This window comes from Apteryx mantelli, chromosome 8, assembly GCF_036417845.1.
Source record: "Apteryx mantelli isolate bAptMan1 chromosome 8, bAptMan1.hap1, whole genome shotgun sequence".
Taxonomy (NCBI): Eukaryota; Metazoa; Chordata; class Aves; order Apterygiformes; family Apterygidae; genus Apteryx; species Apteryx mantelli.
Window position 1 is genome coordinate 25,773,807 of NC_089985.1, and position 13,766 is coordinate 25,787,572.

General features: G+C 43.3%; 1 protein-coding gene across 1 annotated transcript in view; it reads left to right on the forward strand.

Annotated features, from left to right (window-relative positions):
* Positions 1 to 9,153: 9,153 nt before the first annotated feature.
* COL24A1 (collagen type XXIV alpha 1 chain) overlaps positions 9,154 to 13,766 on the forward strand; it is a 171,395-nt gene continuing 166,782 nt past the window's right edge. The window contains exon 1 of the mRNA XM_067300976.1: positions 9,154 to 9,216. Within this exon, the coding sequence (XP_067157077.1) occupies positions 9,209 to 9,216 (8 nt within the window). The 5' untranslated portion in view covers positions 9,154 to 9,208. The remainder of the gene's footprint in view (positions 9,217 to 13,766) is intronic.

The window sequence follows — 13,766 nt, forward strand, 5'->3', positions numbered from 1 at the left end:
AAGTGTGTGAAAGAACTCTTAGATTTTAGTTAGTAAAAAGCAAAGGGGGGGGGGGGGAGCCCAGTACAGACAATATGCTGTACCTAGCATTGTTTTTAAAGCCTTCCCATGCACTATCTTGGCCTATAACAAATGTCCATTAGATGAAAGAAAACAACTTTTGCTGCCTGTTGAGGTGGAATGCAGCTGTGTGCTCTGCTTCCCCTGTTAAAATTGGTCATATTAGGCCACATGTGAGGCCTTCAATTTGTTACAGAACTGACATTCTTTGTTATCATGAAACCTTGTGGTCTGTCTCAGCCCATCTCAGATGGGAGAAATTGGCTCCTAGGTGTCTCCAGCGCAGCCTCCTCACCCAGAGGGGTGTGTGGAGCAAAGTGCCCTTCCCTGTGCTCATCCTGTGCCCGATGTAGTGCTGTGCTGACAGGTGAAGAATTTGGACCTCTGCCTGCTGGAATAAGACCTTGCTTTCCACATCCAAAGTGCCTTTACCTCAACCTGCAGCAGGGTGCAAATTGGCTTAAACAACTCAAAGATCTCTCCAGATAGGTCTAATTACCTCAGCTACGTTTTTGGCTGCTGGTTAGCTCAGGTTGTTGGTACCTGAGAAAATATTGATATATTAACATGGATTTCTTTGTGGATTTTAAAAACAGAATATTTTCACGTGGGTATGATACTAAAATACCTTTGTTGCTTTTAAAAGCAAGGTGTTCTTAGTGTATTTCATAATGTGAATGGGCATGAGGGGCTGAATCATCTGCTGAGGCAAATGCAGGAATAACTGCTCAAGCCAAAGCCATCTTACTTGCTAGTAAGATCACAAAGTTTATCCTGTAAATCATGCACGCTGCTTACAGCTCACAGGGCTTTAAAGGCCTTGTGTTTTGGTGGCTTGACAAGAAATATTAATGAGTATTTACAGCTCTCAACAGAAAGTGACTTCCTGCAAGACGAGCAATGCGTCGGAGAGAGCCCGGGTGCCAGTTGGGTGTCCCCACTGTGACCTTCCTCTCCGTCATTCTGCCTTGTCTGCTGTGGTGGGGCAGGCAGCCCAGCACGGCAGCCTCATGAGACACGCATTCAGGTTTCTTTCACACCGTTGCAACTGAATAGGCAGCACTTAATGGAAAGATGATTGGATTTGCCCTTCTGAATCCATAGTAAATGAGTTGAAACACTGGCACCTAGGTGTATCTTAGGACTGCTCATTAACTAGTGTTGACCTTCATCCCCACTCACCCCTGGCAGTGTTTGGATTCACTGAGTTGATAAAAATTCCTCCTGTGCTCTTGAAAAGGCAAGCAAAATGGTCAATGAAGAACAGTAAAATAGCTGATCTACTAAACCTTAGTAGCACCCCCCCACCCCTTGCGGGCAATAAAACAAGGGTGAATTTACTCCCTCCTCCCTTGAATTCATCACTTGATGAGAAGCTAATCAAGGAAAGCATTCCCACTGCTTTGGCACGGCAGCTCCAGTGCTTGCTCCTTCTGGGAGTATTGTTTTGGGAGCCTGGGGAAGGAGAAGTGTGATCTTTGGAGAAAGAGGAGCTCCAAGGGAAGGGGAGCAATCTGAAACATTGTGCTTTAGTGAAAGGAAGATTGATCTGAAACCATGAAATGCTTACTTAAAGATGGCTTTTCTTGGTAACTGATGTGTACCTTCTGTTTACTTCCTGCCAAAGAGCCCAAATACACTGTGAAATTCTCCCCTGCAATGCAGTGGGCTTTGTAGGGCTGACCCAGAATTACCTGTCCCAGATGTAGGGTGAAATGAGCTAAGTGGCAGGTTTTCCACTGACTCCTGCTCTGTAGCATTGCTATGTCTGGCCTCTGGCTGCCCTGGCTCTGGAGGGAGCCTTCCTGTGGCACGGGAGAGGGGCGCCCGCTGCTGTGCAGCCTGCTCCTGTACCTGGGCAGGGGAGAAGTCCAGCCCCTGTTTGCTCTTGATTTAATCACAACTGCCCTCTGTTTAAATGGGTGTTTTGAAAAAGCAAGGCTTTCGGGAAGAAGGGAAAAAAATGAAAGAGCAGATGGCTTTATCAAATGTGCGATTCCATGTCTGTTTACTCAGTGCTATTGCCTGCTCTTTTAAGAGTTCAAGTACTTTGGGGGTCACTACCCTGATGTCCTCCCAGTGACAGCACAGGGAACACAGACTTTCCCAGAAGCTCCAGTGAACTGAACTGGTATCCCATGGCAAACTGGAGTTTTCGGTAAATTACTTAAAAGCTTTCACTAATGGTATTTGATTTGCTCCAGAAGCGGGAAAACTTCTTCACTGTGAGGGTGACAGAGCACTGGAACAGGCTGCCCAGAGAGGTTGTGGAGTCTCCTTCTCTGGAGATATTCAAAACCTGCCTGGACACGACCCTGTGCAACGTGCTCTAGGTGACCCTGCTTGAGCAGGGGGGTTGGACTAGATGATCTCCAGAGGTCCCTTCCAACCTCAACCATTCTGTGATTCACAGCAAACTTCTAACTTGTACCAAGCTCCTCTTTCACTCAAACCAATTTCCTTCAAATACTGCAAACTCGCACTGCTGCATAATACAGGGCTTTTCAACTAAAAAGAAATTGCCAAAAGCTCTCAGCTCTGGTGTTTCCCACTGGCCTGGGCAGGGTACATTTAGACAGCTTGGTAAAGGAGCAAGATGGCAAATGCCCTGAGTTTCTACATTCCCATGGCGTGCAACCTGCCAGGCTGTAGGAGCTCAAAGGAGAGCTGCACATGCAGCTCTTCTGTAGCTGTGTGTATTTACTGTGCAATGCATTTACATTTAAAAAGTAGTGATTTACTGAATGTGTTTGGGAGTGATGTAAACATCCTCTAGGGCTTTTGAGTGTTTAGCTAAACCAGAAGATATTACCAGGGGTCTCAAGATTTTGTGTGTTCATGTTAGCTCAGAGATGCTGTGGGCCTAGATCTATCTCGCAGTGCATGCAGTTGCCCCAATTTTGTCATGTGATGGTGAGAGGCAGTGGCCGGGCACCTACTGCCAGCCTGGACTGCACCTGGACTGCTGTGTGCTGTGCCTGGCTCTCCAGCCTGTCAATTTGGGACCCTGTGGTGCCCTTACCTGGGGCACCTGTCCTGTCCTGTATCAAAACATGGGTGGTTCAGACTAGCTTGTTTCACAGTGAGCAGGTATATGCCATGAAGCTCCTCCCCAGCCCAGAAACGCTGTATGAATCCAAATCAATCTTGCAGTTAATCCCAGACTGTCATCTCCCCATCGTCTGGGACCCCCTGGCTGCAGTGTTTCAGCAACGCACGCAAGTCCCTCGTTGTCCCATCTAAATACAAAAGCTGCTGCTTCCTGTTTTTTTTGTCAATGACATGACTAAATGGGCACCTGGATGAAGGCTGACTCGGGGCAAAGCCTGTGGTGATACTGGTAGGGAAAGGACTGACTTGGAGAAAGTGTCACTTCTGTAACGGGGCCTGTTTCTCAAATGCAAGGCCATTGCATGATCCAGCTGGAAAAAGTCTAGTTTTCCCAGCTGGGATGGGGAGAAAGGACTGTGGGCAGACACAATGTCCCCTCCTTCCTTCTATAAATGTCTTTTCCTTGATGAATGGCCTGTCTTACCACTTCTGTTTCAATTGCCTAACTTAGAGCAGTACTACATATTTGTACCCCTACAGCTGGCACAATGTCTTTAATTATGAGTCTTTATATGTACAAGGAAAATTTCAGGTTTGAAAAGGGATGGAGAGGAAAGGCTTCTATATTTGTAGGGCTATGCATTTTTCCTATCCATTATTTCCCATAAAGACATCTGGGACTGATTCTCCTTTATGGTAAGGCTGCTTTACATGAATGCAGAAGGGAATTTGAGGCATGAATAATATATTTTGCTAAAGAAGTGCCGGGGACTTTGTCAGAAATGGGACCCCATCAGAGTCAAGATGTGTGTGATGGCCCTGGTCTGAGGTATGGTGACTGGGAATTGCCCTAATATGTGACACTTGGATGTTGTCTTGACTGTTGCTAGTGTGACTTACAAGAAGCACATCTCATTTTCTGGTTTTGAGAGGTAAGTTGAGAAATGGTTGGGGAGGACCAAGCCCAGAGCAAAACAGAGGAAACTTCTTGCTTTAAAGCCAATGGAAATCATTACAAATTTCCTGTTGTACCTGGTCCTTTGAGCAGTGTTTGCACAAAACATATTGCAATAAGATGTGGCTTTAGATTCCTGGTTGCTTTCAGTCAAACAGGTCTTTTCTTGCACTTTTCAAATATGTCTTATTTCCTTGGCTTGTTTACAGCACCTGCATAGATAGTTCTTGCTTTTTAGTTGTCTCCATAAATAATCCATAGAAAGGTAACCAGCCATCAGCTGTTGTCATTTTCCAAATATCTCTAATATTTGTCCATCCCAACAAGCTTCCTATCACGAGGTCAGAGTTCACTTTTGTCTAGAAAAGGGAACATGACAAAAGCTTGCACAGCTTTCTCCCTTCTTAATTCTAATGCATGAACCAGTCTTTTCCATTTCCTCTTCTAAAATGAGACTGGAAAACTCATCAAGAAGATGCATTTTTTCATTTAAAAGGCTGTTGAATCAGGAAATGAAATGGAAAAGTAATCTATGCTGGATATTTTCTAGTGTATTTTACTACTTAACATTCTGGAAGATGGTTCCTTTGAATGCTTTGTCACCAATTCAGTTCTGTGTCTCAAGTCAGGCATCAATATTTAACATGCTAAATAGATGTCAGTGGTTTTTGCTGAATCATTTATCAGCCTTCTATGATGGATGTTATATCCTAGCAAATGATAAAAGTATCTGTTGGCTAAACTAAAATGCCAGAAGCAAAACATTTTTTGCTTCATTTACAAGTGTCTTAAGAATGATTCGGTTTTCTTGTTAATGTCACTTGTTGGCCAAAGAAGGGTTCTGAGTAAGTCAGTGCTGTGCCTTGTTACTTGACGAGCTAAAACCAAAAAACAAAGACTGTTGCCAAAAAAAGTTCAGCAGACCTGATATTGATGTAAATCTAGAATATCATCATGGGAGTCAGTGTAGTTAGTGCAAAACAAAATTAAGTGAGAACAGAACTGACTACATGAGAAATACAAGCAGCTGAACTCATGGTGACTGTACTTCTGATTATGCTCTAACATTTGATTCAATTCTATATTGGCTAAGTCCCTTCATGACTGAGGACTACAATCCTTGCTGAAGCAGCTGAGGCAGTGGGAATATGGCTGAATACTGTAGGATTTGGTCCAACCCATGTTTGCTTCTCCTCAAGCTGTGATCCCTTATAGATCAGAGAGGGGATCCTCCTTCCCAGCTGACCCTGCTGCCAGGGGTGACACGCAGGACTCGAACCCTGTGCTCAGCCATTGTGTGGATGTTGCTGAGGGCAACTCCAAAGTGCCCTTTCATGGGTGGCCTCTTGGGCCCCACAGCAAGTGCTGTGTTTGCTGGGGGAAGGAACTGCTGAGGGCAAAGCCATGGGCAGCTCAAAGTGAGCTGCCATCCTTTGGGCACCTGGGATCCCTTAGTGCCTGGAATTAGGAGGGTATGAAGGTGACCTGAAACAATCCTAAATCTTTTTTCCACTTCCAGTTCTGACTTTTCATTCTCCTTGGCTTAGATAATATTTCCATATCACAGTAATACTGACTGATCCTCTAAGTTCACTGAGCAATGGTATGAATCCTAGTGCACCTATACCCTACACCATGGCTATGTTTTCACCTGTAATGCAGCTGATTGACCTGGCCATAGAGCAAGGTGTGGGATGGAGTCTGTGTGCACCTAACTGCCTGTGTCTCCCCTTGCCCTTTCCTCTTGGCAGAGCTCCTGCTCTGACCCCTCCAGCCTGTATGTGGGGACTGATGCTTTCATGCTCCCTGCGCACTTATTCCATTGCTATATGACATTAAAACCTGAAACCTTTCACCTCTGGGGTGAAAATGCAGCTAAGCCCAAAGGCAGCCGAGAGAGAAGTCTGTCTCCAGTTCTTAGCATAAGGAAGCTGTAAAGTGGTCCTGATGGCAAGGTCTTGGAAGTAGCCTGCCTATGCGGTGCTCACCCTGGGAAAGCAAACAATGTCCAGCTCTGGGTGAGAAATGCTTTTTCTTCAGAGATTGATGTTCTCCTAAATGTGTGACACTGCTAACTTCCATGTTTGGTATCTATCTTCTTCCAGACTTAAAAAGGTTTTAAACTGTTTGTATAGAAACTGGATACTATAAACTGCCCTTTCGAAGGCTCTGGGCAAATATACACTTAAACTTTTTTCCAATTGTCTGACAGGTCTGCTAAAACTGTAAGGCCTTAAGGGCCTAACCATTCAAGGCTTAACCTCTGAGGTTAATAGATGATGGTGGAATTAACTGTTCTCTGATGCAGTCTCATTTAACTATAAAGCAACTATAAAATCTTTCTTTTGGTACCTGAGCAATTGAAGAAGGGAAAGTATTTCTTCACATGGATAGTCTTTTCTGTCCATATTCAGACTTAAACAGTCACTGAAACCTTCTCAAAGTCATACTACCTAAATTTCAACAGCCAGCACTTTCTTGCCAGTTTTCTCTTGGTTTCTTGTGGAATTTTTTCCCTGTTTCTGTCACAGACACATAATTATTCACAACCTTCTTGAAAAGAAATCTTTGTGCCCACAAATGCCTGTGTGGTTTTGGATGGTGTTGTGGGGCTCTTGATAATGTACTGGCTGCTCTTGTCTGAGTCATGATGACCCAAAGAAATGGAGAAGTAGTTATATCTGCTTGGTCTCATTGAGGCTGAATCCAGAACACAGCAGTGAAACACAGATCTGTCGCTCCCCTAATGAGCACTTGCAGTTTATAGTAAATATTTCTATGTTAAACCGAGCATTTCACGTGCAGAGATCTGTGCTGTGTCCCTGTGATGCATCTCTGCGGAAAACCAGTTAAAAATCTGTCTCTTTGGAAAGAACACTGTAGACTTGAAGCCCTTTTTCTTAAATCTATACACGTGGAGGCATGAGACAATTTTTCTGCAAGTAGAAACATCACAGAAAAGAGGATGTCTGCCCAACTTGGTTATGTCAAACTTCACATAAAACAAGGTAATGTTTTAAAATAAAGCTATTTCTAAATCCACAGTTGGAAGCACTGCTGTCAGCTTAGAGTGCTGTAACATTACCCACTGTTTCCAAGCGAGTCCATCGATGTGCCTCCCCTCTCCGAGTTGCTGCAGGGGGCAGGCGGTGACTGCGGGAAGCGCTGGGACCTCGCGCGGGCCCTGCTGGGGAAGGAGCCGGGCTGGCACCGCTGGCAGCCGCATGGCCGAGCGCAGCGCTGAGCCTTGTGTGCCAGCTGCCTAGCAGCACGGGGCTGCGGGACAGCACGGGGCACGTCTGGTGTGCCCCGAGCCCTGCCTGGGCTCTATGCTACAAACACAGCGTGTTTAGGCAAAAATGAGGGGTTCCTAACAGCGCTGGTTGAAGAGAGCACCCGCAATGCCTGAGCTCCTCGTGTCAGTGCAGCCCATGGCTTGCCTTTCTCTGCTGACAGGCTATCTAGTCCCTAAAATTCACTTATCTGCATGTATTTATTTCTTTGCATTTGAAGCAGCCTCCTCAGTAATATACAAGAGGTCTGGTGGGAAACTTGTAAATGACTTGCTGTTCCTCTCGCAGTAAATTCCTACTGTATCATATCCAGGGTTGCACGGCAGCAAACTAAAATAAAACTGAATCTGACAAAGGGAAGCAGACCAAACCTCCAGTGTGGGATGTCATTACCTGGCGTTGGAGAGCAATTCAAGATATTCATACAATTTGGCTATAATGTTTCCTGAGCTAAATTATGCTGTCAACAAGCAGCATAAAAGTAATTTAACAAATGTCAGGACATCTTGCAAAAACAAGAAAAAAGTACAGGGGCAGGATGAAGCTATTGTATGATTGTCATGAGAACCAGCAAATCATTAGGAAAGCTGTTTCTAACACTGGAAGCATTTTGAGCAGCTAGAATCCAGCTGGCTAAGCTGACTTCTTATCTTTTAAGTATGTTGGCTGGAGAAAGGGGAAGAACTTTTTTCTTTTAATATAATAGGAAAAAATGATTTCAAAATGTCCTCATGGTTCTTTGAGTTGCTGATGGTATATCTCAGCCTTTGAATGAAGACCACTGGGATGCATGTAAGTAATTAATATTATTGAATTGATCTAAAAATAATTTTGCCCTTAAATCCCCGTATGCAGTGATACAGTTTAGTGTATTTTTAAGAAACTTTTTTCTTTAAGATAGCTGGGTATGTAATATGCTTTAAGAATTACTAGTGGGAGGGGAAAACCACATCATTGTATTATGAAAAAAGATGAAGCCTATGCTTGTATACAACCAAAATATAAAACACTGGATGAGTTTCCCAAAAAAACTTCCTCATTTGGCAGTGCTGATATTGGAGTCGTTTGATAACTTTTCATAAAAGATAAGGCTTTTATATAAGGTTCACGTAACTTAAAGAAAAACAAATGCTGCATACAGGATAGAGCTATATGAATTGCTACAGGGTTACCTAAGTTCAGGTTTGCAGCACTGTGGCTGGCTGTAACAAGTACCTCTGGGTGTTCCTCCCTCTCCAGGGAGCATGAGCAAGCTCATTTGTCAATGAAAGCTGAATACCATACAATGTCCCAAACGGTGCCACCCTTAGCAAAGTAATTAATCTGGCTTTATAGTGTTGCACAGCAAAAAGTGGTGGAAAAATATCAGGAAGAGGCATAATGCATGGTGTCTGAAACTGCTGCAGTAAAAACAAAGTGCAAAAGAATGAGATTGCCACAGACTCTTGGGGCAGATAATTGAGTTAGGAAAAATAAATGATTTTTCTATGAATAGACTATTCTTGGTTTTATTTTAAAATTGAGCAGAAATAACGAGTGTGTAGCACATTGCTGTTTGCAGTTTTCAGCTGTATGTGCTGGGGCAGACCATAGCAAGCCCACACCACTCAGGCTCACATGGTGGTGGAAATGTCAATCCACATAACTGAGAACTAAAGTTACACTAACACAGCTGGAATTGCTTGGGAGGATAATCTCTTCAGAGACCTGAGGACTGCAGGACAAAAACCCCAATGCAATTGCGAGTGCCAGCATCCATCAGGCTTGTTGCATGTCCACACACGGAAGGATGCAGCAGCTTGGCCAGGCAGCGACAGCCGTTGCACCTCGCTGCTGTGGTGCTAGTGGGATGAGCAGGTGAGCAGGGATGTTAATGGCAGCATGCTGGGCTCTGCTGGGAGGTGGCCGGGATGTGATATGATCCCAGGAGAGCAGCTCCTGGTAGGGAGGAGGAGGCCTGCAAAGACACCAGGTGAGTCCCACACCCCGCGGGAAGCCACGTTGCTGCTGCTGGTGCCTGATAGGCTCCAGGGTGTGGGGAGACTGGCAGCATAGTCAACATCCATCTCATGCTGCCATGTTTACCTTGAGCTTTGTACAGGCAAAAAGTGCCCTTCTGGGAGCAAGAAGGGATCCCCTGGCCAGACAGCTGCTGAGGAGGAGCTGGTCACCATTTGCCTATATTTCTTGCAACTATCAGTATTTGCTGTGTTTTACATATGTTTGATGCTCTCATTAGAAATTGCTGAGTGGCAGCCGAAGCTGGGATAATCCATCCCTCCCAGTTGTGTGCTCGTCCCTCTGCACCCCAGTTGCTGTCTGAGGCTAGAAATGACACCAGGTTCTTGCTAGCCCTTTGTGCATTTAGACCATTACAAATCCTTAGAAATGGCTTGAGTGTCAATTATGGGGGTTTTCTGCTGTACAATAGCTTTCTGGGAAATCCATGGTGAGAGTGAAGCAGTTAATATTCCTGACTACCAGAGAAAAATCATCAGATGCTTGTGTGTATAGATGTATGCCCTAGAGCTGCTGCTATTCAATCAGCTGCACAGTTGCTGCACAGTTGCATCTCTACATAGGTACACGTAATTGCCTCCCAAAGGGGAGACTGAATCCTTAAAGGTCCCCTCACTACACTTTTCTCTAAACAAGAGACTGTATATCAGGATGAATCCTCCTCTTTGGTCAAACTACTTGGGATGCGCCAAGGGCTTTAGCTACAGCCCAGCCAAAAACTCACTGTCTCAGTAAACATTGATCTCATGGGAGTCTTGCACTAATTTCTAAAACATGACAGTGGGGGCAAGGAGGTCCAGGGTTTTTCACTGCAGAGTAGCTGCTGCCACAATAGAAATTAGGTATATTTCCAGTGATTGCTCTTCTCAAGTAATTCTTCTGGAAAGCAGCAATATTTGCAGTGGTGGAGAAATTCAGAGGAATTCCAAGGTTTTTCAGTCTTTTTTATTATTTATATTTGCTTTCAGATTATGGAGTGGCATTTATCATATGTACATACATATCCCTAGCCCTAATGTGAAGTTTCAGTCATTTGGCATGTTCGGTGTAAATTCTCCACACTTTTTATCACTGTGCTTACAACTAATTACTCTGGATACAGTATAGTATTTATATGCTGTGTAAACACTCCCATCTCCAAATGCTTTGCAGTATCATTTTCCTCAGTCTCTTTACAGAAGATTGTCAAACGACTGAAGCAGCTGAACTGGAGAGAAAAAGAATGGAAAATAAATCATGTAACATCAACAAGGAAGCAGCTGTCATTGTTAGCAAATATGTCAACTCTATTAAATTATTTATGAACTTGGAGTAATATGTTGCTTGCTGCTATATGCAATAAGGGATTTTTTTGTTCAGTGTGACTTTTTTTAAAGGCAAAAATAAGAATCTGCACACTTCATAAACTGCGTGTTTACACTGGCTGCAGGCCTGAGCCAGCTCTGCCGAGGACTGAGAGGAGCAATGTGCTCTGCAGCCATCAGTGAGGAGGCAATGGGTTTCCTGGTACCTCTCTGCCAAGCTGCCCTGCAGCTGTTCAGGAGGGACTAATGCTGGTACTGATTGTATAACTCTGTTTCCATGCCCATCCAGGCAAACTTAATTTGGGCCTTTGGGATCCACGTTGGCCCATGGGACTTTTGGCATCGATGGCAGCTCTCCTTGTGCTGAGCTCCAGAGCACCAGCCATGAGCAGCTCTGGTTTGCTCATGGACCCCTTGTGTAAAGGGAGAAGAGAGCTGCGGAAGGGCATCAAGGAGCTGCTGGCAGTCAGGCACATGCAGAAATTCGGAGTTCTTCCACAAAACCTGCAGCCTCATTTGACAGTTACTGGGATTTTCTAAGACAAGCTCTGCCTGGCAGAGGTGATATTGGCAAAAAGGAGAGTTCTGCCCATATAGAGAAATGTGTCAGGGAAATATCTGGATAGATTTGAGGAAAAGCTTTCATCCTGGAAAATTTAACACCTTTTGATTACCAGTTTCCTCTAGAGTACGCTTTGGTATTTGACAAATGTGGTGTTCTAGCACCCTGGGAATATTCCAAGTGATCTCCCAAATTTTAACAGGAAGTCTGTTTATAATCAACTTCATATTGCCCCAGTGAACTGCAAAACAAAAGGAATGGAGGGGGGGGGAATCTAAGTTGTAATGAGCACCAAGTTTAGGGAAATGATTTTGTGGTAAGGAAAAATGTCACTTCAAAAATAGTACAAATCTTCTGAAAACACCTAGGGATATTCATCCAACTTTTCATTGTGTACTTAACCTTTCTTATCTTAGGAAGTATTTTTATAGTTTATCCTTGCAGTTCTCTGCCAAGGAATAAAATACTAATTTTTTGAAAATCTTCATAAAAATTATTTTTGTTCTCTAACAGGCAAATAACAGTGCTGTTATACTTTGCAATGATTTCAAGATTACATATGTATTTATCTATTGAGAGAGAATACTCCACTTCAGAAAAGAGCAGCTAGCTTACATACATCAGGTAATCAGTTCAAAGCAAAGCTAAACATCTGATAACCACAAATGCAAATTTGTTGCAAGTATATTCTAATGCCACAAATACCTAAGTCAAGTGATCCCCAAGCTATGAAGTAAAAATAGAACAAACTATAGGATTTTAATCTCCTTTTTCATGTTGGTTTTGGGAAAGCCTAAATTTTGGTCTGGGCTGAGACAAAGCCTGCAGGACATTGCTGCGCTGCTAGGGCTCTTCCCTGCGGCACTTGCTCCCGAGATGGCCCGATGGGTGCTGCAGTCATGCCTGCGAGGCTCAGGGTGGAGGAGGAGGACTGGATTCTTTCTCCCTCTTTCTTGGACTGAACAAAAGCCTCCAGTAGGAGCTCATGGGAAGGAATTGGTAGGACCTGGATTCACCTCTAGCATAATCCCAGCACCAGTTGGAGCCCCATGAAATAACACGCAGCCTTGTAAAGGCTCCTGTGGGTGCTTGCAAGGCTGCGTAGAAAGCTTAGTGATGGTACTTAAAAGTTCTTGACTTTTCAAGCTTAATGATATCCATTTAATACAAATCCCTGGGTTTGGGGTCAACATGGTACAGAGTTTCTCATATCGCCTGTTGTTCCACTGTTTTGATTATGTCTAAGCTAATGCTGGGTAATTAAACAGCCATGAAGATTTAATGACTCCCTGTGACAAGAATAATCCAGGCACATCTGGCTTAATGACATGTTTGATCCAAGCAGAAGGATGATTTCTCATCTTTCAGACGTACACCTAGTTTTCCTCTAGGCTTTGTTATAAGGGTCTAGAGGGGGATTCTGTTTGTTTTTATTTTTATTCTGTTTGCTTACCAAGAACAGTCCCCAACCTGATGTAATGAGGAGTCATTAAGCGTTGCAATATGGAAGTGGGGAGTGGGGAAGGGTTGCTCTGAAATTATTCTGAACCTGGTGAAAGACCTCATCCTTTACTTCCTGCCAACAGTAATTCTCACTTGCGTATCTGATCGATTTTAAACAACCAAAGAACAGGATCAGACCCTTCATCTCTAAAAATAAGGTGATGAAAATAGCCTATTAAAAATACCATGCTATATTGATGGTACAGTTGTAAGGGATTTACAAAAATTAATTATACTACTACTGTAAAAATATCAACATTGAAGTTAGTGCCAATGTATTTTGGTCTGTGATTCCACATATTCAGCTGTCTGGCAGTTTCAGGAAAAAAATAAACTACTTGAAGTCTGCTTTGGTACAGAAACTTTTCCTTGCCATTATACATGCCTGATCTAGAATTCTTAATTTGGAAATTAAACGTCTGTGATACAAAAATACTATCTCCTGCTTAAAAATACTTTTGGCTTTCTCTATTCATCCAGACATTCCAAGAAAATAAATCACAATGAGACCCAGATTTTCTTCTGTACTGGGAGCTAAAGAGTCCTGGAGAATGATGATGATGACCTACTCATGCAAAACAGAAAGTGGGGAATAGTGTAGTTTCCATTTTAATTAATATTGTTAATAGCTGTTGAGTTTGGAAACTCCTGTTTTGATGAACTTCAACAAATATTGTTAGCCTTAAATTATTCCATTGCTCTGCCTGATCTAGGTATGCTGTGGTATAAGAGACTAAGAATATTTAAAAATCAGTAAAGTGAAGTGGCAAGAAGCTCCAGAAATCTTTCTGACAGATCACAAAAATCATTTATTTGTTCTAATGGTTGAGATGACCATTTGAAGTTGGTCAAATTATTTGTGATTGAATTTCTCTCCTCTCAAAGTTGGAGTTAATAGGTATTCATAGTATTATGACATTTTTCTCTTAGTTTCAAAGTTGGGCAGTTAAAAATAGAGTTCCTGTGGCTGCTTCAACTCTATTTTTCATCATTTCAAAGGTCATAAACTGGACTTGCCA